This window comes from Carcharodon carcharias, chromosome 17 (genome assembly GCF_017639515.1).
Source record: "Carcharodon carcharias isolate sCarCar2 chromosome 17, sCarCar2.pri, whole genome shotgun sequence".
Classification (NCBI taxonomy): Eukaryota; Metazoa; Chordata; class Chondrichthyes; order Lamniformes; family Lamnidae; genus Carcharodon; species Carcharodon carcharias.
This window is the reverse complement of record NC_054483.1, coordinates 73,390,473-73,416,312: the sequence shown is the minus strand read 5'-3', so window position 1 is coordinate 73,416,312 and position 25,840 is coordinate 73,390,473. Positions and strand designations below refer to the sequence as shown.

General features: G+C 38.0%; 1 protein-coding gene across 27 annotated transcripts in view; it reads left to right on the top strand.

Annotated features, from left to right (window-relative positions):
• The first annotated feature begins 2,744 nt into the window (after nucleotides 1-2,744).
• Nucleotides 2,745-25,840, top strand: part of tcf7l2 (transcription factor 7 like 2) — a 193,896-nt gene continuing 170,800 nt past the window's right edge. For 7 of the 27 annotated variants that reach the window (XM_041209499.1, XM_041209491.1, XM_041209490.1 and 4 more), the window contains exons 1-3: nucleotides 2,749-3,279; nucleotides 3,523-3,592; nucleotides 3,798-3,922. In XM_041209499.1, coding sequence (XP_041065433.1) covers nucleotides 3,091-3,279; nucleotides 3,523-3,592; nucleotides 3,798-3,922 — 384 coding nt within the window. In that variant the 5' untranslated portion in view covers nucleotides 2,749-3,090. Of the gene's footprint in view, nucleotides 3,280-3,522; nucleotides 3,593-3,797; nucleotides 3,923-25,840 lie in introns of all 27 variants that reach the window. The other 20 variants (XM_041209494.1, XM_041209496.1, XM_041209489.1 and 17 more) reach the window with 6 other exon arrangements.

Genomic DNA, 25,840 nt, shown 5'->3' with positions numbered 1-25,840 from the left:
ACACCTCTCAGACAAAGCAATAGCGGGAACTTCAGCGTCGTCTTGGGCAACAAAGCAAAATCAATACAAACAGATCAATATAAAGTAAGAGTGCAAACAATCTATGCATCAAAGCTAATTTGTGTAGCATTTTTATACGATAAATCATGTTTTGCTTCAGCGTTCTGATACTTAACACGCGACTAAGGTCTAACCACACTGCCGCTAGAAAGGGGTCAGGCTAATATAGGATTTTGCAGTTAATTAAAAAAAAAATCATGATGCTACTGGCGAAGATTCGTGTTCAATAAAACTTTTCTTTCTGTATTGGTGAGTAAACCGAATGGCGCAGACTCCGGATGTAGCAGAGATCGCCAGAGAGCACAAGTCACCTTACTGAATCTCCTGTCTGCGGCTGGAATAGGTGTTTCTTTGCTGAAGTTGTATCTTTGATAGATCCGCGTGTGTGTGTGCGTGCGCGCGCGTGTGTTTGTGTAAAATTTTTTGCAAGTGTTTTTGGAAAGTTGCAGTCCTGATAAAATCCCCTAATGCATGCCATGCCTCCAGCAAGCCCACAGCCTCCTATTGAAGATGAGCAGACGCTTCAGCCTGGTATCTGCGTGTATTGCGCTTAATCTGCTCCATGTCCTTTTCTATTTTTTCCAATCTCTCCAATGTTCGTGTCACGACCCTTTCTGGTTGGTTGCCGCCAGGGACACAATAAACTGTGAAAACATTATGCTTAAATAAAAAATAACGGGCCAATTAAATATAACAATCCTCTTATTATGGCAATGTTAACCATAGGTTTTCTCTGTGGTATATTCAAATCAGACATGGTTTTGACCTATCAACATTAATAATGCACATTAGTACAGTATTAATTAATTAAGGTGCGTGTTGACATTGATGCTATTTTTTCATCTTCAATAGAAACGTTTTGACGGATATTAGTGGGGGAAATTCTTATACCTATATTTTTACAATATAAAGTAATTGAATTGTGGAAATCATCTGAAATGTAAAACTAGTTATTTACCGCGTCTGATTCACACACTTTAATATTTATTAACACCTTGCAGCATAACTACTCTCGATCCCCGAGGTTTGAGACGCCAATATATTGAGAAAATACCATTACAATTGATATGCTTAGAAAAATAATCAAACGTCATTACCAGTTTCGGCTTTTTTTCCCCTCCCAAACCCGGAAGTAAGCAATAGTCTTTTTACTCCCCACAACACGTGGAGTGCAAATCTGATTTACCAAATATAGTCACACAAAGAAAAATGGGAATTTGCCGATCAAAGATCAAAGTGCCAACAACTCCACCTCGAATCCCTCCTCCACTATTAGTCCTCTTACAGAACATCAATTTTTCACACATCAATGATGGCTTAATAATAGTTGAAAGACAGTTGCATAAGGATGCAAATCTTGCCTTTGTCTTTGCAGTGCTTTATAACGTGCATGTGCTGATTTAATATAGCTAAGTAAAAAGCGATCCCTTTTGTATAGGGGTTGCAGAGGCGTTAGTAATCGCCCGAATCAAAGGAGATGTAGAGATGTTAATTCCCCGTACAGTTTATACACAGCATGCTCATTTGATGCACATTTCATTCATAAGCTGCTTTAATAAAAGGGCAGAAAATAAATAATTGACCATCACATAAATATTTTAAAACAAAAATTTGTAAAAATAGTGGTCGTGCTATGTATGGAATATATTAAATATGTTGTGTTTTTCTATTATTGATTTATTTAGAAAATAATACGTTTTTAGAAAAATGTATTAACTATATTCAAACTACTCGATTATATTGCCTTTTGTCAAATGTAGCGTTACTTTAAATGAAGGTTCCTGTTCACATTACATAAACTGCAAAAACGATGCACATCCATACAGTGTATTTGAAAACTCTTGCACTTTAAACTCTTCAGAGTGATGTTGTGGCATTTTATTAGACATGTCTTGGTACAAATGAACTTCATTTTACAGGAGCTACCATATTTCAATTAATATTTTAGGTTCTACCTCGTAAACGCACAGTCTATTGAACTCAAAATAATGGTACGGCAAGACTGAAACTTTCCGTTTTGGAGATTTCCCATCACTTCGTATGGTTTAGTTCATTACTAAAATTACTATTATCAGTGTGTTTTATATTGGCGAACATGTTCAAGTCAGTATGCAAATGGTTCCGGCAGCTTTGTGAAGAAATAACAGTAACAGATTAAAACACTTTTTTGCCAGGAGAAGGAAATATACTGTTGCATACTTAATAACTAAACAACATTAACAAAAGCAATGCATAACACTTGAAAAATTATTACTATTTATTTGGAATGGGTTAACACGGAAACTGGTCAGGCTAAGCACATGTAAGGATGTGTCGACTTTAAAACTGTTGTTTGATTCACTATATATTATGTATGTACATCTCTCAAGATCGTTTGCAACATTGTAATATAAAAAAACTAGAATGGAATTGAAAAACCCTTAATGGGTTGATGCATAAACTGGAGCAAAAAGTTAGAAGATCAAAACAACAGCAAAATAAAAAGATTGTGGAAATCAAGTTCAAGGGCTTTTGATTAACACTAAAAGCCTCAGCCAACCCCTTTCCTTTTTTGCTCGCTCGCTCTCTCTCTTTCTCTGTTGCCTTTTAATTTATTGATGCAGACGTCATGTAAGTCCCTCCTCATTACTCCGTACGTATTCCCCTCTTATGCATCTCATTAGTTTGGGAGCGGGACAGGCTGTGGAGCTTTCCCTGTCAATCAAAGTGTCAATCAAACAGCGGCGAGCCTTTGAAGTGGAGCAGCCGCCGCCGAGTCTCCAACAACTTCACTCCGAGCAGGAGAGCCAGCTCCTCGGCGTGCCTTCACTAACAATTACCGCTCCTGCGATTTATTTACTCACTCACAGATAGCGAGGGGGGCAAGAAGAACAAGAAGAAGAGGAAGAAGAAAAAAAAATACTTGCGACGGATTAACAGCCCCCCCCCCCAACACTCCCCACTCCCTTTTTCCCCCCCGAACGAGTTGCATCAAGTCGATCACTTTATATATTTTTTTAAAAAAGAGAGAAAAGGCGCATTTTTTTAAAGATGCCGCAGCTAAACAGCGGTGGCGGCGACGATCTGGGGGCCAATGATGAAATGATTTCTTTTAAAGATGAAGGGGAGCAGGAAGAAAAGATCTCGGAGAACGCTTCTGCAGAAAGGGATTTAGCAGACGTCAAGTCTTCATTAGTAAACGAGTCAGAGACCAACCAAAACAGTTCATCAGACTCGGAGGTAAGCAGCAAAATCTTCTGTTTATTTAGTTTCTTTTCTGTTGTTTCTGAGGTAAAGTGGCGGTGGGGGATTTATATTGTAACGCACGGGAAAATAAAATGATTCTGTACCTCCGATACTTTGTGTTTCTGTTAAATTATAATAATGTTGCAACCTGATGATCGCTGCTGAATAATCCAAACTCTTATGACTTTGTGTGTGTGTCTCTCTCTCTCTCACACGCATCCACCATGTTCCTCTCAGGCGGAAAGGCGGCCGCCGCCTCGGCAGCCAGAAACTTTTCGGGACAAATCCAGGGAGAGTTTAGAAGAAGGTGAGTTGGCCGGAAAAGAAACAAAAAAAAGTTTTTTAAAAAAATCCCCTCTCTCCTTTTCTTCCTTTCTCAAATGTCTCTCGTTGAGTCGGGAGCGGCTGTGGCGAAGTGTTTTGTTGCACAAAGTATGTTGAGAAAAGTTTGATCCCTAACTTTTTTTCTTTTTCTCTCTGTCTCTCATTCCCCGCCATGTTTCTTGATCTAGCGGCGAAGAGGCAAGATGGAGGGTTGTTCAAGGGCCCACCATACCCTGGCTATCCATTTATTATGATTCCTGACCTGGCAAGTCCTTACCTTCCCAATGGATCTTTATCTCCCAGCGCGAGGACGGTAGGTTTCTGCATTTTAAAGTCTCTTGAACAAAAATAAAGAAAAATACGCATGCTTTGTTTCTGGAGTATTATAAAAATAAAAAAAACCGCACAAACACTTAACTTGCATCAGCGCTGAGCTGTCTAATTTTCTCGTTTTATTAAGAAAGAGGGCAACTGATTTTTAAAGAAAAATCTTTCAGACTGGTAACTAATACCTTATGCCATGTGTGTGTTGGCAGCGCTTATCTGCTGGGTGCTTGTGGTTGGGACTAGGTGAACTTGAAAAAAGTTTTTTTTACATTTGGATGTAAACCACCTCCCTCTCTGCATAACCCCCCCTCCCCCAACAAGTTGATGACATTCCAGTTTCTATTGTCAGCTGCCACTTGTTTGTTTCCAGTTTTTTTTTGGGGGGGGGGTGGGTAGCTAGCCCCTATGAAGTCGAATTTTTATTTTACTGCCTCTTATTTAAAAAAATGTCTCCCCACCAGAAATATCCTCTCTGCATTTCATTGCAAGCTGATTGGGTTTGTGTTTTAAAAGGGGCAGCCTTTACTGATCACCTTTACAGTAACTTGTGGAAGGCGATTTTTTTTGGCTGCTTTTGTTTTCATGGCGTTCCAATTAAGGCAGTCAGACCTTTTGTAAAACCTTAACTGCATTGGAAATGTAGAATTTTACAGGTCATCATGCAATACAATGGGGAGCTCAGCGGGACATTACTATTGCGATTGGGGCTAATTTGCTCGACTCGATAGGCTTTATGCTGTTTCCCAGTTTACCTCCACGATTTCTCGAACTGTCAGCTCCCGTCAGCCTCGGAATAGCATCAGAGTCACGTGAAATAAGCTAAGGAAAACTTTGATACTTTTAGACGAGACGTAAACTCTGAAACTGTTCTACACCAGAATTGAAAATCCCCACCACGTGGATTACTTTGCATTATTATTAACATTTGGTCTTTCTCTCCACCTCTCTCCTCCCCCCCCCCCCCACCAAAAAAAAACCTGGCGGTTTTAATTTATCTCCGTGCTGGATTCGAGGAAGGGGGTGGTGGGAGGGAAATGTTTATTGAGAAGGATTCTGAAAATGTCACTATGAATGTCCAGTGAGATTGCTTGCAGTTTTGAAATCTGTTTGCTCACCGAAATAGAAGCTTGCAAAACGATTTGACTTTCCGTTTCATATAGCAAGATTTGAACCACCTTGTTAATAAAATATTTGGATTTTATGTAACATTTGTTGAATTTACTGCAGCTGGAGAACAATTGATTTTTTGAGAGAAATGGTTTTGGTCTATATAGTATTTTAAGATACATTAGCTTTTTCTATACATGGATATATTTTCTGAAGGTATTAACATGATTGAGCATAGGTGATATTTATGATCGTTTTAATTCATTTAAAATATGTAGAGAGAGATTATTAAACAAAATTGTAATTTATTTAGTTTATTCCAGATTTGTTTGATTTAACATCCAGCCCTTAAAGTTTAGTCCCCCTTTCAGTTGAAAAGATCTGTTATAGATTTAAAAACATTACAGCAAGTACATCATTAGAGAACCTTGGAATTATTCAGATAAAAATGTACAATGTTTGGTCTGTTTGGAAAGGCTTTAGTATTCACAAATAGTAGCTGGTCCAGTATTCTTGTATGCTGTAGGTTAATGCATTAGCCCACATGCTGACTTTTAAAATGGTCAAACAGACTTGATGCCCTTTGTTAGACCAACATATACTGTGGCGGGTTAGGTGCAGAAGATGCTGAGACTTTTGTCTGAAATTTGCACATGTAGATAAATTGCAAGTCCTTATGTTTGCTGTATCTTTTCAATAGTGTATTAGATTGTACTGCTCTCCAACAACCCAAGTGGTATCATAATTAAATGTCTAGTTTTGGTACTGTCAGTATATTATGTTGGAGGAAGTAGATGAGACATTTATGATTATGTTAATTACTACTATAATTTTGGTGTCGTAACATTTTTAATGCTAGTTTTCAGCCGAGATTACGCATATTGCCAGCATGGGGCAGTGGGCAAAAGCAAATAGAACCTGAATGAAACTATGTGGGCTCCTCCATAGAGGGATAGATGATATCCATTCCAGCAAATTGTACGGCAGTACTTCCATGTGGTACATATCATTTTCTTGGTACAATGCAAAGCTATTTATCATTACACAGTCCCTCATGTTTTAAATAGGAACAATAAAATGTTTATCACGTTGAATGGAGCAGGTGTTTCTGGCCTTTTGTGTTGGGAGATTTGTGCATCATGTACAAAATGTTTATGACTAGCAGTTAAAGTACAGGTTAAATAATCTTCAGAACTTTCCATTTGCAGGAGTCCCAGTCAGCAGCTCCTCCTGAGGCCTTTTCATTTCTAAATATTTGATTTGTTCCTTCAGTCAAACACTTGTATATCAATTACAGGTATTGCTGTGACACATTTATTGGTAACATTTTTTTGAAAGATATTGGTCATAATGGGACCCTTGACTTTGTAGATGACTTTAATTATTTCATTTTATTTACTTTTTAATTTTTTTCTGGAGAATAATGATTTTAAGTACTTCATAATTTGAACATATTTACTAACGATATATCACAATAAGCTTTTTATTATGGTAATTGGAAACAATTAGTATGAATTTGGAACTATGCTTGAGGCAAATTGAACTAAAAATGAAAAAATACTGGTCAAGCACAGAATTTTGTCCTGTGTTTATGAAATTAAATTGATATAGGAGCATTCCACAAGTGATGTTTCTATTTATTAAAATAAGATTTGGAAACAGCACTGTAACAGGAAAGCAGAGTTTAAGGGTTTGCATGAATGCATGTCTGTGTCACATTAAATCTTTGCAGTCATGGTTTCAAGAGTCAAGTAATTCTGTGCTTTTACTGTTTTCAAAATAGAACCTGTAATTCTTAACATTTTAAAAATAGGAAGAGTTATGGGTAATTCCTGTCTGAAAGGTTGTATGTGTAGCATTATGATGCAAGATATTACACTCTTGTGCATTTTTCCTTGCCTTGTGTTTTTCTATTTTGAAACATATATCTTGATATAGTTTGCAGAAGTCGAAAGAAAAGTGTTGATGTGGTTTTTTAAAAAAAATTGCATCAAAACTAGCTAAGAAATACTGTTTAGAATGATGTGTTTGGGAGTGACAGCTGCAGAGATTTGTGAGAACATAAGTTTCTGTACCATGACTAAAGTTGGAGGAGATTTTCCAGCTGTCCTGTAAATGTTTTCTGCAGTGGCTGGTTCAGTTTTTGAGGGATACATTTAACTCTCTTGTACAGCAATTGTATGTCGGTGGAGCTTTAAATCCCTGAGATTGCAGGGGAAATGCTGTTTGTTTTATATGCTTTAATCTGGAATAGAGTGTGAGAAGTTTTGTCTGCTTGATTCCACAGCTACTGCGCAGCCAAATTTACACCTTGACAAGCCATCAGGAAGAAATATGCCCAAACCCTTGGCTGGCAATTGCAACAGAGTCATAAATCTTCAGCAATGTATTTATGGCTTGTGTCATTTATGAATGTTGAAATACTTGATGCCATGTTGGCTTTATACTCCATGATCCAAGGAGATGTTGGGAGTGGAGCTTGGTGCTGAAGAAAACTGGGGGATTAGGAATGTGGTTTTATCATTTCCTTGCAGTATTGTTTATTTGTAGTTGGCTGTTTACAATGCACAAGGTTAACCCTCTAAACACAACAAGAATTGTAATCTGGATCAGTGTGTTTATACAGGGTTGTAATTGCATGTGGCAAAGAATTGGATATTGCCTTGCTTCCAGGTGTGTGCGAGATTTAGTAAATGTCTTCTATCCGGTTGCTGTGGCTGCACATGTTAATTGGCCCTAATTGCCATCTCCGGGGGGTTTATGGTGCTGAATGGGCTCTTTAACACCACATCAGACTTTTTCTATAAGTCTGATGTGTCAGTATGTGAGCAGTTTTAGCATATGTTTTGGTATTTTGCTTTTGGATTGGGAAGGCATTAGCAGGGCAGGGTACATTTAGAGTCTAATTAGTCTGTACTGATTGTTCATGGCCTACCAGACCAGAAGGAGTAATTTGCACGAAAAGTGGAGTCCAACTAAACCAGCTCAATTTTAAAAGAAACAATAAATCACTTGCATATTTGTGCAGTGATTCAAATGGATTTGAGACCGCTCCCATCTCAACATGTGGTAAATTTAAGTCAATGAAATGCAGATGTAGATGATGGTGAGGTTTCTCAGCAGTGATCAACAAATGGGAAAATTATTCATGCTGTAAATATTTACAAACTAAATTTGGAACACCAGGAGTTTTTTGTTGTGCCTAATGATTAAGTGCAAATGGATTTTGGCGGGCAAGGGGGTGCGGCCTGTACAGTTTGTCGCTGTTGCTTTTTAAAAGCAGTAGGAGTGAAATTTTTAAAAGCATCCCTTTCTGTAAAGAATGTAGTTGCTGACATAGTTCTCCTTTACTTAATGTTTCCGCCCACAAGACTGGGTTCAACATCAAACTTCCTTTCAAAACAAAATTGTAAAAGTCTTTCTGGATGCAGGGGTAAAAGTCAAAACCAAAGTGACACTGGATCAATCAAGTAGAAGTAGTTAGAATGTTTAAAATTGATATATTCCCTTGTTATAAGTACTTGTGGTTGAGTGCTCTGTTTCCTGGCATATGGGGAGGGATAGAGAGTTTTGTTTCCAGGGGTGGGGCGGAGAGCTCCATTTCCTGGGAAGGGGTAGGGATTGTTGGGATCAGTTTCTCTAGTCCTTTTTTCCCCCCCGCAATGTTTTAACTGGTTTGGGTGTTTTTTTTTTTGTTCATGGGCTGTGATCGTTGTTGGGTAGGCCAGCATTTATTGCCCATCCCTAATTGCCCTTGTTCAGAGAGCATTTAAGAGTCAACCACATTGCTGTGGATGTGGAATCACATGTAGGTCAGACCAGGTGAAGACAGCAGATTTCCTTCTCTAAAGGACATTAGTGAACCAGGTGGGTTTTTATGATGATCAGCAATGATTTTATGGTCATCATCAGATTTTTAATTCCAGATTTTTATTGAATTCAAATTTCACCATCTGCCCAGGGTCTCTGGAATACTAGTCCAGTGACAATACCACTATGTCACCGCCTCCCCCTTTTCAGACTGACTGACTGGAAGTGACAGCAGATAGATGGTTGCAACATTTTTCTTTAGGTGGGGAATGGATTGGAGAGGAACATTCAAATTTTGTATGAGGGGAAAAAAATCAATTCTTTTTACTGTTGAGTCTTTAACTTAGCCAATGGATCCAGCTGAGTCTTGTGTAGAAATAGAGACTTGGCCAGCCTATAAGCTACATTTGCTATGTGAGCTCCTGAATACTGGTGGATAATTGGGAATTACACAGTAAAGTTTAGATGCTGCTTTGTCCTCTGCTCTGTTCCTGACAGCAGCAACAGAAAGCTAGTTCCTGCAAAGCTAGGGAGTGGGATAGCCATACATCTGGAAAAAAGTCTACAGTGCTGATATAGAGAGAAAAACAAAAATAACTTCGAAGAACTGTACTTGTGCTACACTGAATACCGGCTATCGTTGAGCTGATGTCCTGTTTGAATGGATTAAACAGCAATTAATATGTGTGTATAACCTCCCTGATATTGGATACTTGAGATTTGCAAACCTCTGCCATAGATGTACAGGTCTCCTACATGGCTCAGGTGCCCAGGTATCTATTTGTGTGAGCACGTAGGTGCGCACCATGGAGCCTGTTTTACTTTATGTTCCCAAATGTACTGGTACCAGCACATACCATTGTATTAGGAATTATGCACCAATGAGACAACAGCACTAAAAACAGGCATCCCCAAACCCTCAGGTCCACAAAATTCAAACAAAGTTTAACGGATAAGAAATTTGCGTACAAATATAAACTGTATTACCTGGGTTTCGAGGGTTTGGTTTGAGGGGGTTCATACAGCTTTAAATTGGACTTCACTGCCATATGGCCTGTTGTATCCTTTTTGGAATAGCAAATAGAAAAATGCTAACCTTGTTCTGACCTTACCGTACATGTCTTGTACTTGTCCAGCAAATGATAACCTCCAGTTTTTTTTCTGTCTGCCCAACTAAAGTTGAAAAACTTTTTTCAATGGGTAATATTCTGCTTGTCAACCTGTCTATTATATGAGTCTTGACAGTGAATATGAGTGAACAATTCAGCAGTAGAGGGAATTGCAACAGGGCCTGATCTGGTCCTCCTGGAGACTTTCCTCGTTTCTCATTGGGGTTGCTATATAGTATCAGCAATGGACATCCTGGCCTGTATATTCTTTATATTCTTTCCATAAACCATCGGCTTTGGAGCTAATTACAGTGCCTGAAATCAACTCAGTACAGGTCATGGATCAAAACCCAAGACCTTTTTTTGGCTTGAAAGACAGTTTGGTTTTTAAGATTCATAAGGGTGTCATTTTTGTGTCTTAACACATCGGTCAGTTCTCCCAATATTGAAAATCCTGAATGAAAGGAATTATACATTGAAGATATTCTGAGGTACCATATGCAAGAATGCAGGATTTAACTTATGATTTAGGTATGTGATTCAGTTACTATTGCCCACGTTTTTACTTGTATTTTTGGTTGGTGTGGGTGGTGTTACATCTGGTAAATTGGAGAGTTTGTTAATTTCGCTGTCTCCTAATTCTGTCTCGTTTTATTTGTTGTTTCCCTTCCCCTTAACTGATGCCTGGTGGAGAAGGTAATCTGTTGGCTTCATTCTATTTATGAAAAATGTAAAGTGCACATTCTTTTCCTTCCTCCTTGCCCCTCAGCTTAATGTACATAATAAAATTTATAAAGCACCAAACAAGCTGTAACAAGTATATAATCACCTTTTTCCTCTCGAGCATTTAAAAAAAATTACGGAAAGCCTTTGAACGTTGATCTCCTGCTTTTCACAATTATTTAGGGAAAAGCTGCTGTGCATAAGGTGCTAGGGCCTAAAGAAAAACATCCTTTCATTAAAAAGTGACTGAACAGTGCTGTTGCATGCTGGGAAATTATGAGCACTGAATGTGCTTGGACTGCACAATGCAAACTTGGTTCACTTACAGCTCTGGGCAGAAATGTCAAGATCAAACTCAGGCTTTTGGGAGAAACTCGCATATTCACGTAAAAACTAATGCAGTCACTAAGAGACAATGGTTAAATGTAATCAGGTGAATTTGCACTAAATTTCTGTATTTGGTCAAAACCCTTTTTTGGACACTAGAAGTATCAGTTACTGAAAAACAAAAATGACCGTCAAAGCCTTTTCAGAAAGTATTTGAGAGTTATTTGTGGGAAGCCCGTATTCCAGATTATGCAAAAATTAGAAAGCGTTGTGTCAGACCATAGTTTTGGAAAACACCTGCAGGTAGTCTTAATGACTTTTCAATGATGCATGTGCCCCATCTATCAAATGTCATACAAAATAACATCATAAGAAATAGGAGCAGGGGTAGGCCATTCAGCCCATTGAGCCTGTTCTGCCATTCGCTAAGATCATGGTTGATCTGATTGTGGCCATAACTCCACTTTCTTGCCTGCCCCCGTAACCCTTGGCTTACTTGTTGAATCCGTCCAACTCGGCCTTGAATGTATTCAATGACCCAGCCTCCTATGCTCTCTGGAAGAGAATTCCAATGACCCTCTGTGAAACAAAACTCATCCTCATCTCCATCTTAAATGGGAGACCTCTTGTTTGAAACTCTGTCCCCAAGTTCTAAATTCTCCCATGAGTGGAAACATCCTCTCAGCATCTGCCTTGTCAAGACCATTTAGAATCTTTATATTTCAATAAAATCACCCCTCATTCTTCTAAACAATGACTGAAGGATCAACCTGCTCAACCCTTCCTCCTTAAGACAACCCCTCATCCCAGGAATCAACCCTAGTGAACCTTCTCTAAACTGCCACCAATATCAATATATCCCACATTAAATAAGGAGAACAAAACTTTTCACAGTACTCCAGGTGTGGTCTCACCGACCCCCTGCACAGTTGTGGCAAGATTTCCTACTTTCATACTCTATCCTTCTTGCAGTAAAGGCCAACATTGCATTTGCTTTCTTAATTGATTGCTGTACCTGCATGCTGACTTATTGTGATTCATGTACAAGAACACTCAGATCCCTCTGTAGTTATATTATGCAATCTCTTTCCATTTAAATAATAATCTGCTTTTCTATTTTTCCTTGTCAGTGAACAATCTCACATTTTCCCACAACATACTCCACCTGCCAATTTTTTGCCCACTGCTTAACCGTTGCAGATTCTCTATATCCTCCTCATAACTTGCTTTCCTACCTATCTTTGAGTCAGCAAATGTGAGTATGAAAAACTCCCCCTTCATGCATGTCATTAATATAGGTCACAAATAATTGAGATTGTGGCACAAATTGAAAATGACCTATTTATCCCAACCCTCCCTTTCCTGTTAGCTAATCCTCTCTCCATGCTAATATATCATCCCCAGAATCATGAACTGTCAAGTTTGCACAGTAACCTTTTACATGGCACCTTACTGAATATCTTTTGGAAATCCAAATATGCTACATCTGCTGGTTTCCCTTTAATCCACCCTGCTTGTTCAATCTTCAAAGAACTCTAATTTGTCAAACATGATTTCACAAAATCATACTGACTCTGCCTGATTGTATTATGATTTTCTAAGTGTCCTGCTACTACTTGCTTAATAATGGATTCTAGCATTTTCCCAATGACAGATGTTAGGAAACTATATGCCAGTTAGTCTGCTTTCTGTCTCCCTCCTTTCCTAAGTAGTGGTGTAACATTTGTGGTTTTCCTATCCACAGGGATCCTTTCAGAACCTAAGAAATTTTGAAAGATTGCAACCAAAGCATCTACTACCTCTGTAGCCACTTCTTTTAAGACCATAGGATGCAGGCGATCAAGTCCAGTGGACTTGTGAGCCATTGGTCCCATTAGTTTTCCTAATACATTTTCTCTAATGATCCTGATTGTTTGTTTTAAGTTCCTCCTTCTCTTTTGCCTCTTGATTTTCTATTATTGTTAGGATGCTTTGTGTCTTCCACTTTGAAGACCGATACAAAATTAATGGTTCAAAGTACGATGGCTAGATTTTTAACAACCTGAGGTTCTGGCTCTTGCTGTGGTCCAGTTCCATATGTGCTGGCAGTCTTATAGTTCTTCACCCAGATAGCTATGTAATGTGTCAGTAAGCTATGTTTTAATGGCAGGTATCCTATCCATACATGATATAGCTGGGTATCCAAATACACATAACATGCATACTTTCTAGTAATAGGATAGAAATTTGAAGCAAGAATCCTGTCTTGGCTTCTTTTCCCAACTTAAATGGCATTGAGATCGTTACATCCCTGTTGTTTGGCTTGAGATCAGCAAATTCAGCACCAGCTGGGAATCGAATCCTGGACTCTTCTGGTGTATATGCTTTATTCCGTAAGGCTGTGGAGCACAGTTCTTTTTTGATGCTTCCTGATAGAGTGGGAAATACAGGAAATGAGGATTAAGTGGCGTCACAATAGCAGAGAATGGCTTCAAGGATGGGTTGCAGAGAGAGATTGTTGAGGTAAGGTGAGGCAAGATCATGGAGAGACCTCAATGTACTGGTGAGGGTCTTAAGATCAGTGGTTATTTGAGTATATTAGCTTGAATGCACATATCATAGATCATGTCAAATAAGTCAACCTGTCATATAAGGCAACACCATTTTCTCAGCCACAAAAATTGTGCTTTTTTTTACATATACTCAGTTCATAAGTTGACCTCCCATTTCAACTATGACATTTATACTCAATAGTAGTTAGCCTCAATTTTTCTCCCCACAAAGGTATGTTTTACTTGGCTTTATAACTGGGCTCAAGTGATCAAGCAGGTGATGTGGACTGTGTTTTGAAGATGCATGGGAGTTTAAGGCACGCCCAAACAGAGCAGACCCCATATGGTGAATAACAAAGAGAAATGAGTCACCCAACAAAGCGAATGAGGTATGAAGCTGATTTCAAGCTAACAGTTATCACATTTCTTAACTCATCAAATAACTGCTGTAGCGAGGGAATTCGATGTTAGTGTAAAACTGGTGTGAGAATGGAAGAAGAAAGAAGATGCCCAAGGCCAAATACATCATGAAAACGGGACTCAGCCACTGGCCTGATCTTTAGAAGCATGTATTGGAATGGGTCCTCGAAAATCATTAGAATGGTTTCTTCATCACCAGAAATATGTATGTTTGCACTTAAATGGACCAAATCAAACCCAAAGTCCAGCACAGATAACAGAGCAACAGCTGGTTTATATACCACCTTCATGGATCAAAAATCTCTAGTGTTGAAGCAGAAGACCCAAGATCACTCAGACTACCAAAAGATCTCTGCTGTAATTACCAGCTTCCAGAGATTCACCAGATGTGGCAAAAACGCGAGCACCCATTAGGCCACATTGGCAACATGGATGAACTGACCGTGAGTTTTGATATGTCTAGCAACTGAACTGTGGAGTGGAAAGGTTCAGAAACAGTTCCAGTAAAAGCCACAGAACCTGAGAATGCAAGATTCACTGTGGTACCAGCCTGCGTGGCTGAAGGAACAAAATTAAAGCCTGTGGCAAATTTCAAACGTAAAACCATGCCAATAATCAAGTTCCCTGCAGGAATTTTTGTGCATGTCTATGATAATGGTTGGGTCGTTGAGGATGGAGTGGACTTATGGATCGATGATGTGTGGAATAGGTGTCCTGGTGACCTATAAAAAAAAAATGCAGTTTACAAGTGTGGGACATGTAGAGACCCATATAACTGATGAGATCAAAAGGTGCCTGCAAATAAATAACACCCACGTTGCAGTTATACCGGGGATTAAGTGTCCGTAGTTCAACCTTTTGTGTGTGTACCTCAACAAGCCATTCAAGGATCATGTCTGCACCAAATGGAATAGATGGATGGTTGTTGGAGAATAAAACCTGCACAGGGATTGGAAATATGTGTGCTGCCTTGCTTGATGTTTTGTCATCAAATCCAGGGCTACTAGTGGGCAAATGGTCATGGGGTCTTTCAAAAAATGTGGAATATGCAATCCAATTCAATGGATGGAGAGGAAGGTGATTTGTTGCGGATGGATTATTCTGAAACAAAGCGCCACCCCTAATAACACCATGGCCAAAATGACTGAATTCGATGCTGAAGACAATGATTTAGATGCGTCTTAATTTTTCATTGTGGTGAAAGGTGCCTTTGTACAAGAAATTAATGTGACATGGTGTATTGAATAAATTACTATGAGTTATCAGTGTTTTTTCGACATTTCAAAATGGCAGTCACCCACTTGAGTGGTTCGTATTTCATACTTGGCATATAAGTCACCCCTGTTTTTGGACTGATGTTTGGAGACTTCAGAGGTCGACTTCTTTGCTGCCATTTATGGTAGACCAATGATTGAGTTTAGGGCCATTGAAAGAGTCGTGTAACTTTAACAAAACTACAAAATTAAATTGGCTTGTAACTTACGAGCTGTGGCCAATGATACTTTAGATAAATTTGACAGTGACCTGGGTTTAATACAACAGTGGCCTGCTGAGTTTAAAGTACCAGAAAGCAGCAATAAAATTGCCACAGAAAGACAAATTGCTATGGCTGTGAAAATACAATTTTTTTTTTTTTACTTTGCTGCTGTCCCAGTGATTACTGTAGTGTAGAAACCTGGAAGTTGTTTTTAAATGGAGAGTAATGAAATGTTCAGACAAAGAAAATGCATGGAATTTTCAAATTAAACTCCAGTGCAAACTGTTGAATAGACACCTGGATTGCTGCTTAGTCTAAAGAGGCCTGTGGGAGAAGGGGCCTGCTTCTGTGACAGTATCCGATTCCTTGGGGGGGAGGGGGCGTGGGGAAGAGGGGTGGGTTCAGTCTCCACAGGGATTGCCCAGGGCTGCACTGGCTTTCTGGGAAGAAAAGCTTGGACAAATTTCCATTAAAATTTCAATTGGGCCACTGGGACATGAATAAAATGGGCAGAAACTTGTTAATGTTGTTTTCTGAAGGGGAAAAGAGCTTCCAGAGAGAGCATTCTTAGAACAGGAATTTCAGGCTGGCAAAAGCTGTACAGGAAACAAAAGGTGTTTGAGTAGTACTTGTAATTGCTGTTAATGTTAGAATAATTAGAACAGTCCCCCCCAGTGGCTTCCGATGAGAAGAAAAGGCATGAGGGATTCAAATTCATGTTTGTCAAAGGGGGGTTGGGAAGGGGGTGCTTTTGTTATAATCTTGAGTTTTCCATGTGTGTGGTTCTTGTCTGTCTTTTCTGAATTTCAGCCCTATCTTCTGTGCACTTATTCAGTACAAATGGATTCAGAAAGGCTGGATGTTTTTGTAACTCCAATCCTTAAGAAAACAGTTAAGGATTCAATTACTACACAGGAATTTGAACGGGAAAATAAGTTCATTTTGAGGCCTTGTTCGAACTGTGGCAGTCACAGCTAACATTAATTGTCTGTACTGACTTCCTTCCATTGTAATAATAAATACTCTGGAATTTTTCATACAATATGTAGTTACCTGCAGGATGTAAAATGGAGTGAATGTCAAGGTGTGTGGTCCATTGAATTTGGAATTGCAGTAGCCCAAAAGAGAATAATGGTATTAATACGAAACTTAATTATTTTAAAACGCTGATGTCCAATTTGGAGAAATTTATAGGGAATTAGTACATAATAATGAGCTGTTTCTTTCTCCATTTCCTGCTTCTTGGCCTGAAATAGGAGATTTTCTCACGTGCCTGGTTTCTCTCTTTTGTGAAGCCGAAACAAAATGTGATTTTTTTTTTTCACTTTAACCTCGTTGCCTGTTTTTCCTGTTTGTAGTTTACTAATGTAACTTCCTTTTTATTCTGTAGTTAGAACATTGTGTAGGCAATGCATTCTGTTCTTTTCCTTTTTCCAAATTTAATCTGTTAATTACTTTTATTAAAAATTAGTATGATCACCTATAACTAGTTGAGATTGTTCCTTGAGTTGAAGTTTTCTATGTTTCTTTACTTTTGCAGCGTTTTGATTCTCCTATAATTAAAGCTGAGGAAAATCTCAGAAGGAATCTTGACTATACGTGGCTTCACCCATTAATGTTGTCTGTGGTGCAGTGATGAAAATGATGTTATGATTAGCAGACAGGAATAGGAGCAGTGCTGAATGTTTTATTTTTCTTTAAGTTGTTTTAAGTTTGGTTCAGCATTATTTTTGCTCTCCTTTTCAAGCAGTGGAGTCATTGGGAGTTTTTTCCTTCAAAACTATTGGGAATAGCAAAGGTGATATTACTATAAATCTTTGGCATATACCATAACTTACAAATTTCAGATGTTTTTCAAACTTAAACATCAAGTAACAATTTATACCTTTTTAAAAATATGTTGTATGGTGCCACTATCCTTATCATTGTTTTCTATGTGACCCTTTGACCACTGTGTGGCTTCCATAATCCACCATACCTTTCTAATGCCACTTGGTTAATTGCTTTATGAGTCACTGTACCATTTCATTACTTGTGCAACATATGCTTGTAGTTCAGAAAATCCAAAAGATTATGCTCTTTTAATATACAATTTTCTGTACTGACTAACTTTGCTTTTTAGGCAGAATAAAATCTTCAAATAATTTACTGCTGTAGTTCTTTTGTAAAGTAAATTCTCGTATTGCAGATTTTATCTGTTGTTCTAAATTGGCTCTGGTTGCAACTCATCGGATGAGCCTGTCCATGCTTTTGAAATGAAAACTTGTTGTTCACGTTGATATTTTTATAGTGTTTCCTACCTAATCTCACATATCCAAAACTAACCATGGTATTAAAATTGGGATAAATGCCCCAACAGTTGCATTTAACTTTGTCCTTCAGTGCAGTGTTAATTAGTGTGCAATGGAAACAAATGTACAGGTTTAGATTCTGTTGTTATTGTTCTGCAATTAGTAGCTTCTGTCCAGTGGGATGAGATTCTTGTCTCTATTAAAACCTTTATTTGTTTTATGAAACTTGTCATTGAGCTTAAACCCCAGATTTTAAATTATATAGGAACAAGATTACTGTTGTAGAGACCAGTAATTGCGTACAATTAGATGCTACTATATTTTCCCTTAAAATAATCAACTTGTGCAGTTCACACATTTGTATGTATGAAAGTGCAGAATCTTTGAACTTACCTGAAAGGTAGAATGTGTTAAAGGCTATAACCATAAATAATGTTTGTTGTTCATGGGGTTCTGTACTTCTATCAAAATTAACCCATTCAAGGCCAAAATGAACCTGCCATTGCCAGTATTGGTATTTTAAATACTTGACTGACATTTTCAGTCATTTTATACAATAAATATAGTGAAGCAAATGTAGTTCCAAAGTCAGACTAATTATGGAAGAACAACAGGATTTTATGCAAATTTCTGTCTAACCTTAAACTGGATGTAAACCTTAATCATGTCAGTTTTACTACTGGTTATGTTTAGCAATCTAAATTGACTGAAAAAATAGTTTAATACAAACACATCTAATGCTTTTAAATTAAAATGAAATGTATATTGAGGTGTAATGAATGGTGCTGCTTATTTATATTGCAAATTGTCCATTTTTAAAAAGTGTACATGTTTTTTAACTTTCTGAGTAATGATCTTGGAAGGTTGGGAGAAGAGATACCAATCGATTTCTCTCTCAATGCAAGTTAATTTGTTGAGAACTATGGCTTAATCTTGTGCTAAGATTGTACTAAGTTTTTAAAAAAAGTATTAATTTCTTAAGGAAAATATTGCGTGCAGATTTTACAGTCCATATGTTTCTCTGAATTTTTGTGTCTCGTAAGTACATTATGTACTTCAAACTCTGACCCACAGCGGTCTGTTACCTTTGTGATAGCACCCGTAGAGTTTAACTGCACCACAAAGCAGACGAATACTGATGCTTTTTCCTGATTGTTCATTGTGGTATTCTATGCTCAGTGAATGTATTACTACTTAATTTGGCTTAATTTGAAATAAAAACAGCCTGTTATGTTTTGTGATCTCCTTCAATAATTGTCATGTGGAATTGAATTTTTGTAATGAATTAGTTTCATGTTTTTCATATAACAATCTGGCCAGGTTAGGTTGTATAGTAGGGTGGGACGATATGCTCTTTCACCTCTTGGTCTTGTGTTTAAGCAAACACAAACATATGTACTCATTAGAAAACAGTTGTCCAATTTGGTATTCCTACTGTACAACAAGAACTTGCAGTTAGATAACATCTTTAGTATAGGAAAATGTCTCAAGGTGCTTTATAGGGCATAATAAGTTCTTCATTGAAAGTTAGATTTGCCAAGCAAGTCTCTGGCTTCTTTTGTTTTTTGACTAATGTAGCATAATGAACAATGACAAAAGTGAAGTCATCAGCTGTCCAAAAACATGGTTGCTATCAGTTTGACAGCTTGAAACCCATACACCTCTACTCATTTCTTTCTCTATGCAGAGAATATGGTAACCCTAATAGCTCTTGACTTCTTCTCCTGTCAATTCCATAAGCATGGTGCGATATGCCAGATCAATGCGCATTCATCACAGTTTGGAACCCTAACTGTACAGAGCAGCATTTGGAGGCTATACTGAAGTTGCCTAACATAAGGCAACCTAATCAGATGTTGAAATTCAATAATAGTGTTATTTAAACTTGGTATTTTGCAGTATTAATTGCCACTGGTATAATGTTTGTTTCTAACTCGTACTGGTTGTAGAATTTGAGTGATTCATTGAAACTTGTGTTTATTTAATATCTTCATCAAATCTGTCAGAAATACTTCTGTGCACTGTACATATAATAAATTATTGTTGAAGTGCAGTTAGTATTGTTACATGGACAAACCTTGTTACCCTTACAGCAAGATTCCAAAAATAGTGTGTTAATGAATGAGTGCTCAATCATTTTTACTGGATGTGGGGGAACATTGGTTGGTGGGTAAAACTAAGGAGGAAATGGAGAGAAATTCCAGCGCTTTTTCAGTTGTGCATCTGGTTCTTAACATTTGCTAGAGGAAGTAGACAAGAACCTTGGCTCAGTGCTTTACCTAAAGGGCTGAGCCAATGAAAATGAGTGAAGCATTCCCTCAGTATTGCACTGGATTGCTGAAGTCCTGAACTGGAGCTCGAACCAACAATCTTGTGATTCAGAGGTGATGGTGCCAGCAGCTGAGCCAAACTTAGCATTGTCAATACATCTGCAGAAATAACTTCACAGTCAATCGTTCAAAATGAATGTCATTGCACACCAAAGCTATGAGGAATTTTCCTACTCTGTGTCAAAACTGTCAGCACCAAACATAATGCAGAATTGAGTATAGCTGCTTATAAAAGTTCCCAGTTTGCATAATAATTAGTGGTTTCCGGGAGTGGACCTAAAGCCTGGAGTTCAGATGGTGCAACCATGAGAGCAAAGATTAATTGATTTTTAATTCTTAAAAGCCTTACCATTTCCAAAATGAGACTACTATAGCAAGTACCAGTGCTAACTCTTCCATCAGAGTTGTCTGTTTTAATCCCATCGCCTGGAACCCCCAAGACTATAGACTAAACTTCAGAAAGTATATTCTGTGATTGTTATGTAAATAGAGTTTATAGAACCCTTTTGTAAAAGTTTATTTGTCGACTCACATTTTAAGGGCATGAATACAACCTAGCTTTTCTTGTGTAATAAGATTTTCCAAAACCTAATTATGTGTGGGAATCAAGATGTTTTATTTAATGTTGGAAAAAAAAGTCATTAGTTGAAGGAATAATTACCTGGATACCTGAACTGTTGCTATTTTATAACTACCTGCCATTTTCAGAACCCAATGTAAAATACTGTTTTGGGTTTAATTATTGAATTTGAGTGAGTGGTTATATTCACAGAGTATTCCTATCAGTGGGTCTTTTGCCAGGTTAACATTCCAGTGCAGCCCTGAAGAGATTTGCATTGTTGAAGATGCCATTAAACAGAAATCCTACCCGCCTATTCAAGTGGATGCTGAAGAAGCCATGATACTTTTTGTAGAAGAGCAGGAACTTCTTCATTGCTGAGCAGTATTCTCCTCTCACCCAACACCACAACAAATACAATGACTGCTGTTCACCTCATTTGTTTGTGGCCTGTGCGGAATACAGAAAGGATGCCACATTTTCCGACATAACAACAGTCACTACACTCCAAAAAGTAATTAATTGTGTGAAGCAATTTAAATGTTTTAACATGCATTCCAAATATTTCTCATCAACCAAGTAAATAATAGGGTACTGTACTTTGGATTGTGAGGTGGTATATTCAGCATGGTAATCTGCATTATCCTAAATGCCTTTTTAGCTTGATTGAATGCTGTCTGACTTGGGGCTCTACCACTCTCTATGGTATCAATCTAGTACAAATTTTTATTTGGAGTTGTATCATTGCGTTGTCCACCACCATAGATGTTTCATTATATAAGCAATAATGGAAAGTTGCCAGTTTTATCTGAAGTTGATTATAGGCACAAATTTTAGCTGGGGTTACTGGGATTGTAATTGAAGAGTGGAAACTCTTTTGTTATCCACACTCCCTTTCCCTCTTCATTTCCAGGAACATTTGAACAATTTGTTGCAGGGGAATTGGAGTGCAATAATAAAGAAGTCTGCTACAGTTGTATAGGATTTTGGTGAGATTGCATCTGGAGTATTGTGTGCAGTTTTGGTCTCCACATTTAAGGAAGGATACACTTGAATTGAAGATGGTACAGCGAGGATTCACTAAATTGGTCCCTGGAATAAGGAGGTTGTCATATGATAGACAAACTAAATTGGGCTTCTATTCTCTGGAGTTCAGGAGAATGAGATGATCTCATTGAAACTTACAAAACTCTGAAGGGGCTCGATAGGACGGATGTTGAAAGATCGGTTCCACTGGTCAGGGAGTCTCAAGGTAAGGGGCTGATCATTTAAGACTGAGGTGAGGAGAAATTACTTCACTCAAAGGGTGGGGAATCTGAAATTCTCCACCCCAGAGGGTTGTGGATGCTTCATCGTTGAATACATTTAAGGTTGGGATAGACAGATTTTTGGTGTCTCAGGGAATTAAGGGATATGGAGAGTGGGTGGGAAAATTATGTTGAAGCCCAAGGTCAGCCATGATCATATTGAATGGTGGAGCAGGCACGACAGGCTATATCGCCTACTCCTATTTCTTGTGTTCTTGTTTTCCGTCTTCCAAGTTGCTGGCCTGAGATCACCTAACTTAGCACAGAACAAGTATTGAGCCAGTGACTTTTCCTGTCTATAGTTTAGTCAGTGTGACTCCAGCTAGTGACAGTGACTGTTTTGCAGGAAGTTCAAACTGCTAATTTCTTGCACATGCAAAAGTTAAGCTTCTCGCATATTATATAATTGCAGGGAATTTTTTAAAAAGTTGTGTTGTGCTTCATTGCTTGACCTTATAGGATTATTTTCCATTGTTGCTTGTTTAGTTTGGATTGTGGGAGAGTACCATCCATATGTAACTTCCTTGCATGTACATTGCTAAAACTGGCTCCATTATCTAAGTGTCAAAATTGTAGATCTGCATTTTGTCAAGGGTTAACAATGTAAATGTGCAAAGCTGATGCACAGATGTCATTCTCCCTTAAACAGACACTAACATAAGCATGCCTTCAGCTCCTACTAGTTACAAAAGAGTGACCCATCATAAGTTGCTTGAGGATAGTACCAGGACTGTACTCAGTGCCTCTTGACAACTGGGCTGAGACCAGGACCATGTCAGGTGAGGAATATTGAGCACGGATTCCATGTTCTACAACTGTATTGGCAGTGAGTTGGAGAACAAAAGCAGCTACTCTTTTGTTGTTAGATCAACAGTGGCAAACAGCACCTGTAGATTGTTCCTCTGTCCAGCACATGTCAAATGTTAGTACTGTTTGTACTGTTTGTCAACTGATTGTGTAGTGTTTTAATTAGCTCCCCTCTGAATCTCAGTAAATATTTCAGATGTTAAAGGCAGAAAACCTGAAAACAAAGTGATTGAAATCGTATCCTGTACCCAGCTGACATTGTATCATATAGTTCAGAAATGTGTGTAATGGGGTTGAGGAGTTTCTGGAGCTCTACAGATAATGAGGATTTTTTGAGGGGGTGGGGAGATGAGAAGAGAGAGAAAGCATGTGTTTACACAGCTGAATTGGTGCTGTTGCCTAGGAGTTAGTTACATTGTTCCATTCTATTTTTTGAATGCAGAAGTACTCATCTCCCAGCAATTCTGCACGAGACTTCAGCTGTCTAGCAGCGCTCATTACCAGCTCTGTTCTGCACAACATTGCCTAGCCTAGCCTTGGGTTTCATCAATTGTATTCTTGTTTACCTTAGAACTTAATGCATGAAACACTGGGTAGATGCTTTTTAAAAATGGGTATTGGTGCTGTTTACTTTCTTAAATAGCATCAAAAGCAATTTTATAATTGCCTGAATGAAACCGGTTTTGTAGTAAGGTATTTGCAGTAGACTGGAAAGCTCTATAATGTATTGGTCATTTCTCTCTATATTTTACTCGCCTATTTCCGTAAGACATTTTTATTTACTAAAGAAAATCTGGCCCAAATTGACGGTTAAGGTATTTAGCAGGTTCCAGTGATTGAGACTAAGGATGTCCCGGTTAGGTTTATAATAAATGAGTCACATAGTTGATGGCTCGTTCAAAAAGATACCGTTTTTATTTGAATTGTTTATTTTTTTAATAAAAAGATATAGTGTAGTGTAAATTAACACTTCTGCACCTCTTTCCTGTTTTTAAAATCTCCTCCCTTTAACAGCGCAGTTTCAAAAAAAAAAATTGTAACGAGGCTTCTGCTTTTGAAGCATTGACTTGTTAAGCCTGTATCCAAATTGAAGACTAGTAAGCACAATTCATCTTAGCGAGCTGTATGGGGTACTGAAGCTGAGCTTACTGGAGCAGATGTTGACATACGGGCAGTCATAGAACTAATTGTTGTTTGAATTACCCGTTATGATATGATGACAAATCTCCAGTGTTCCTGCCACTGGAGCAGAAAATGTAGCTTGAATTGGAATGATGTTAGCAAGTGTAAACTGTATTTCAACAAGATGGATAAATGCAATTATTGAGGAGACCTGTAGAGAGAAAATCCATTTAAATCTCGTAATGTTAAGCAGAGCACTGGTTAATTCATTTGGGCCAATTTGCAGGTGATATACGAGTGTCGGTGCACATTAGTCAAAGGGGGATGGATGTGCTAAGAGTGATTGGATGCGCTGAAGCAGATGTTGGCTGTTTCTTGTTGGGACAGCAGCAGAGAGGTACCCAGTTCCAGCAGCTAGTACAAATGGGTTTCACAGGCTCAAATGGCAAAAAGATGTACTAACTGATATTACAGGAGCAGTGCAGTGTAAATACAGCAACAAGAGGTACCTCAGGCAGAAAGACAAGCCTAACTAGCTTTGGAAGCTTGAATAATTGTTTCCCCCACTCCAAAAACAAGTCTTATAGACCAGTGCAGTAATTTCTTTTAAAATTGTTGAAATCAAAGTTTTGGAATCTGCAAGACTGAACTGAAAAGTAAGAGTTTTTTTATTCATTCACGGGATGTGGGCTTCGCTGGCTGGGCCAGCATTTATTGCCCATCTCTAGTTGCCCTTGAGAAGGTGGTGGTGAGCTGCCTTCTTGAACACAGTTGAATGCAAGAAATTACCAGCATTGTTCCGGGCCAGGTGGTCTGGTTCTTTTAAGTAGCATTATCCAATTTGAAATCTGTCATAGAAACACATCTACTTGTTAAGTGTAAGTAAACAGTAACATGCATTACAATGCATGTTTAAGATTAATCTTTGGGCACCATTTTGTTTTTTGGGGTGCTGCATTTTTTTTTTGCTTTGTCAGTGGTACAGTTTACAATGTAATAAATTGTAACCTTTCTACCTGAATTTTTTCTTGTATGTATTTGGTTGATAAATTTAAGTTGGAATGTTTATAGCTGTTTCCTCGTCTCTGAACAACCAGGGTTGTCCTTTACACAGTACAGCAGACTGGCAAAAAAAAATTCTAATTCTTCCTGAAATTGAATGGCAAAATACTCCTGTGATCCATTAAAAGAGTTAAGTAACAAAATTATTGTTTGAAACAAAATCTGCACTATTTAGGATTATGTCAGGGGGCAGATTAACCCAGTATGCAAATTTGAAAAATAAGCGGTTTGACTAAAAGAAGAATTGGTTCACAGTTTGAAACCACAAATGTTAAGTGTGCAGGTTTCTGATTTCAAATTACTCACTTCATTATTGTCTTAGCCTCAGTATACGTGGCTTTTCATCTGAGTGTTAGAATTCATATGAACTGGCTATGGTTAAAGGCTTGGTTTGTGGTTTTGATTGTAAAGTGTAGTCTGTTGATCGTGATTATACAGTTGGGTCCTTTATTAACGTGGTTCATTTTTTAAAATATGAATTATGACCAGTCAGAAAGTTGCCAGTCTCTGCTGTTTGCTTCCATTTCTAAACACCCCGTCATTACAGTTTAATTTTGATCTCCTATTTTCAGTCAGCTTTCTTAAAGAAGGTGTGATGTGATGAGTTCAAACTAAAACTGTCACCGCATGATAATGGGGTCAGTGCATCAATAACATGGGGCCACATCAATTCATGATATTTCTACTGAGCTATCCTGATAACAGTATTGTAATGTGCCACTTTATTATCTAAAATATAAATTGTGCCTCCGGATTTCTATATTTGCGCCACTTTTTTATGGCATGAAGTTTTGTCCTATTTTGAGCTTTTTTTTTCAATATTTCTTGATATTCTGTGTTCCACAAGTACTTTAAAGTGTATATTATTTGGAATAAAGAGTACTACAAAAATAAATCTGTTTTTATGTTTGTTGATCTGATA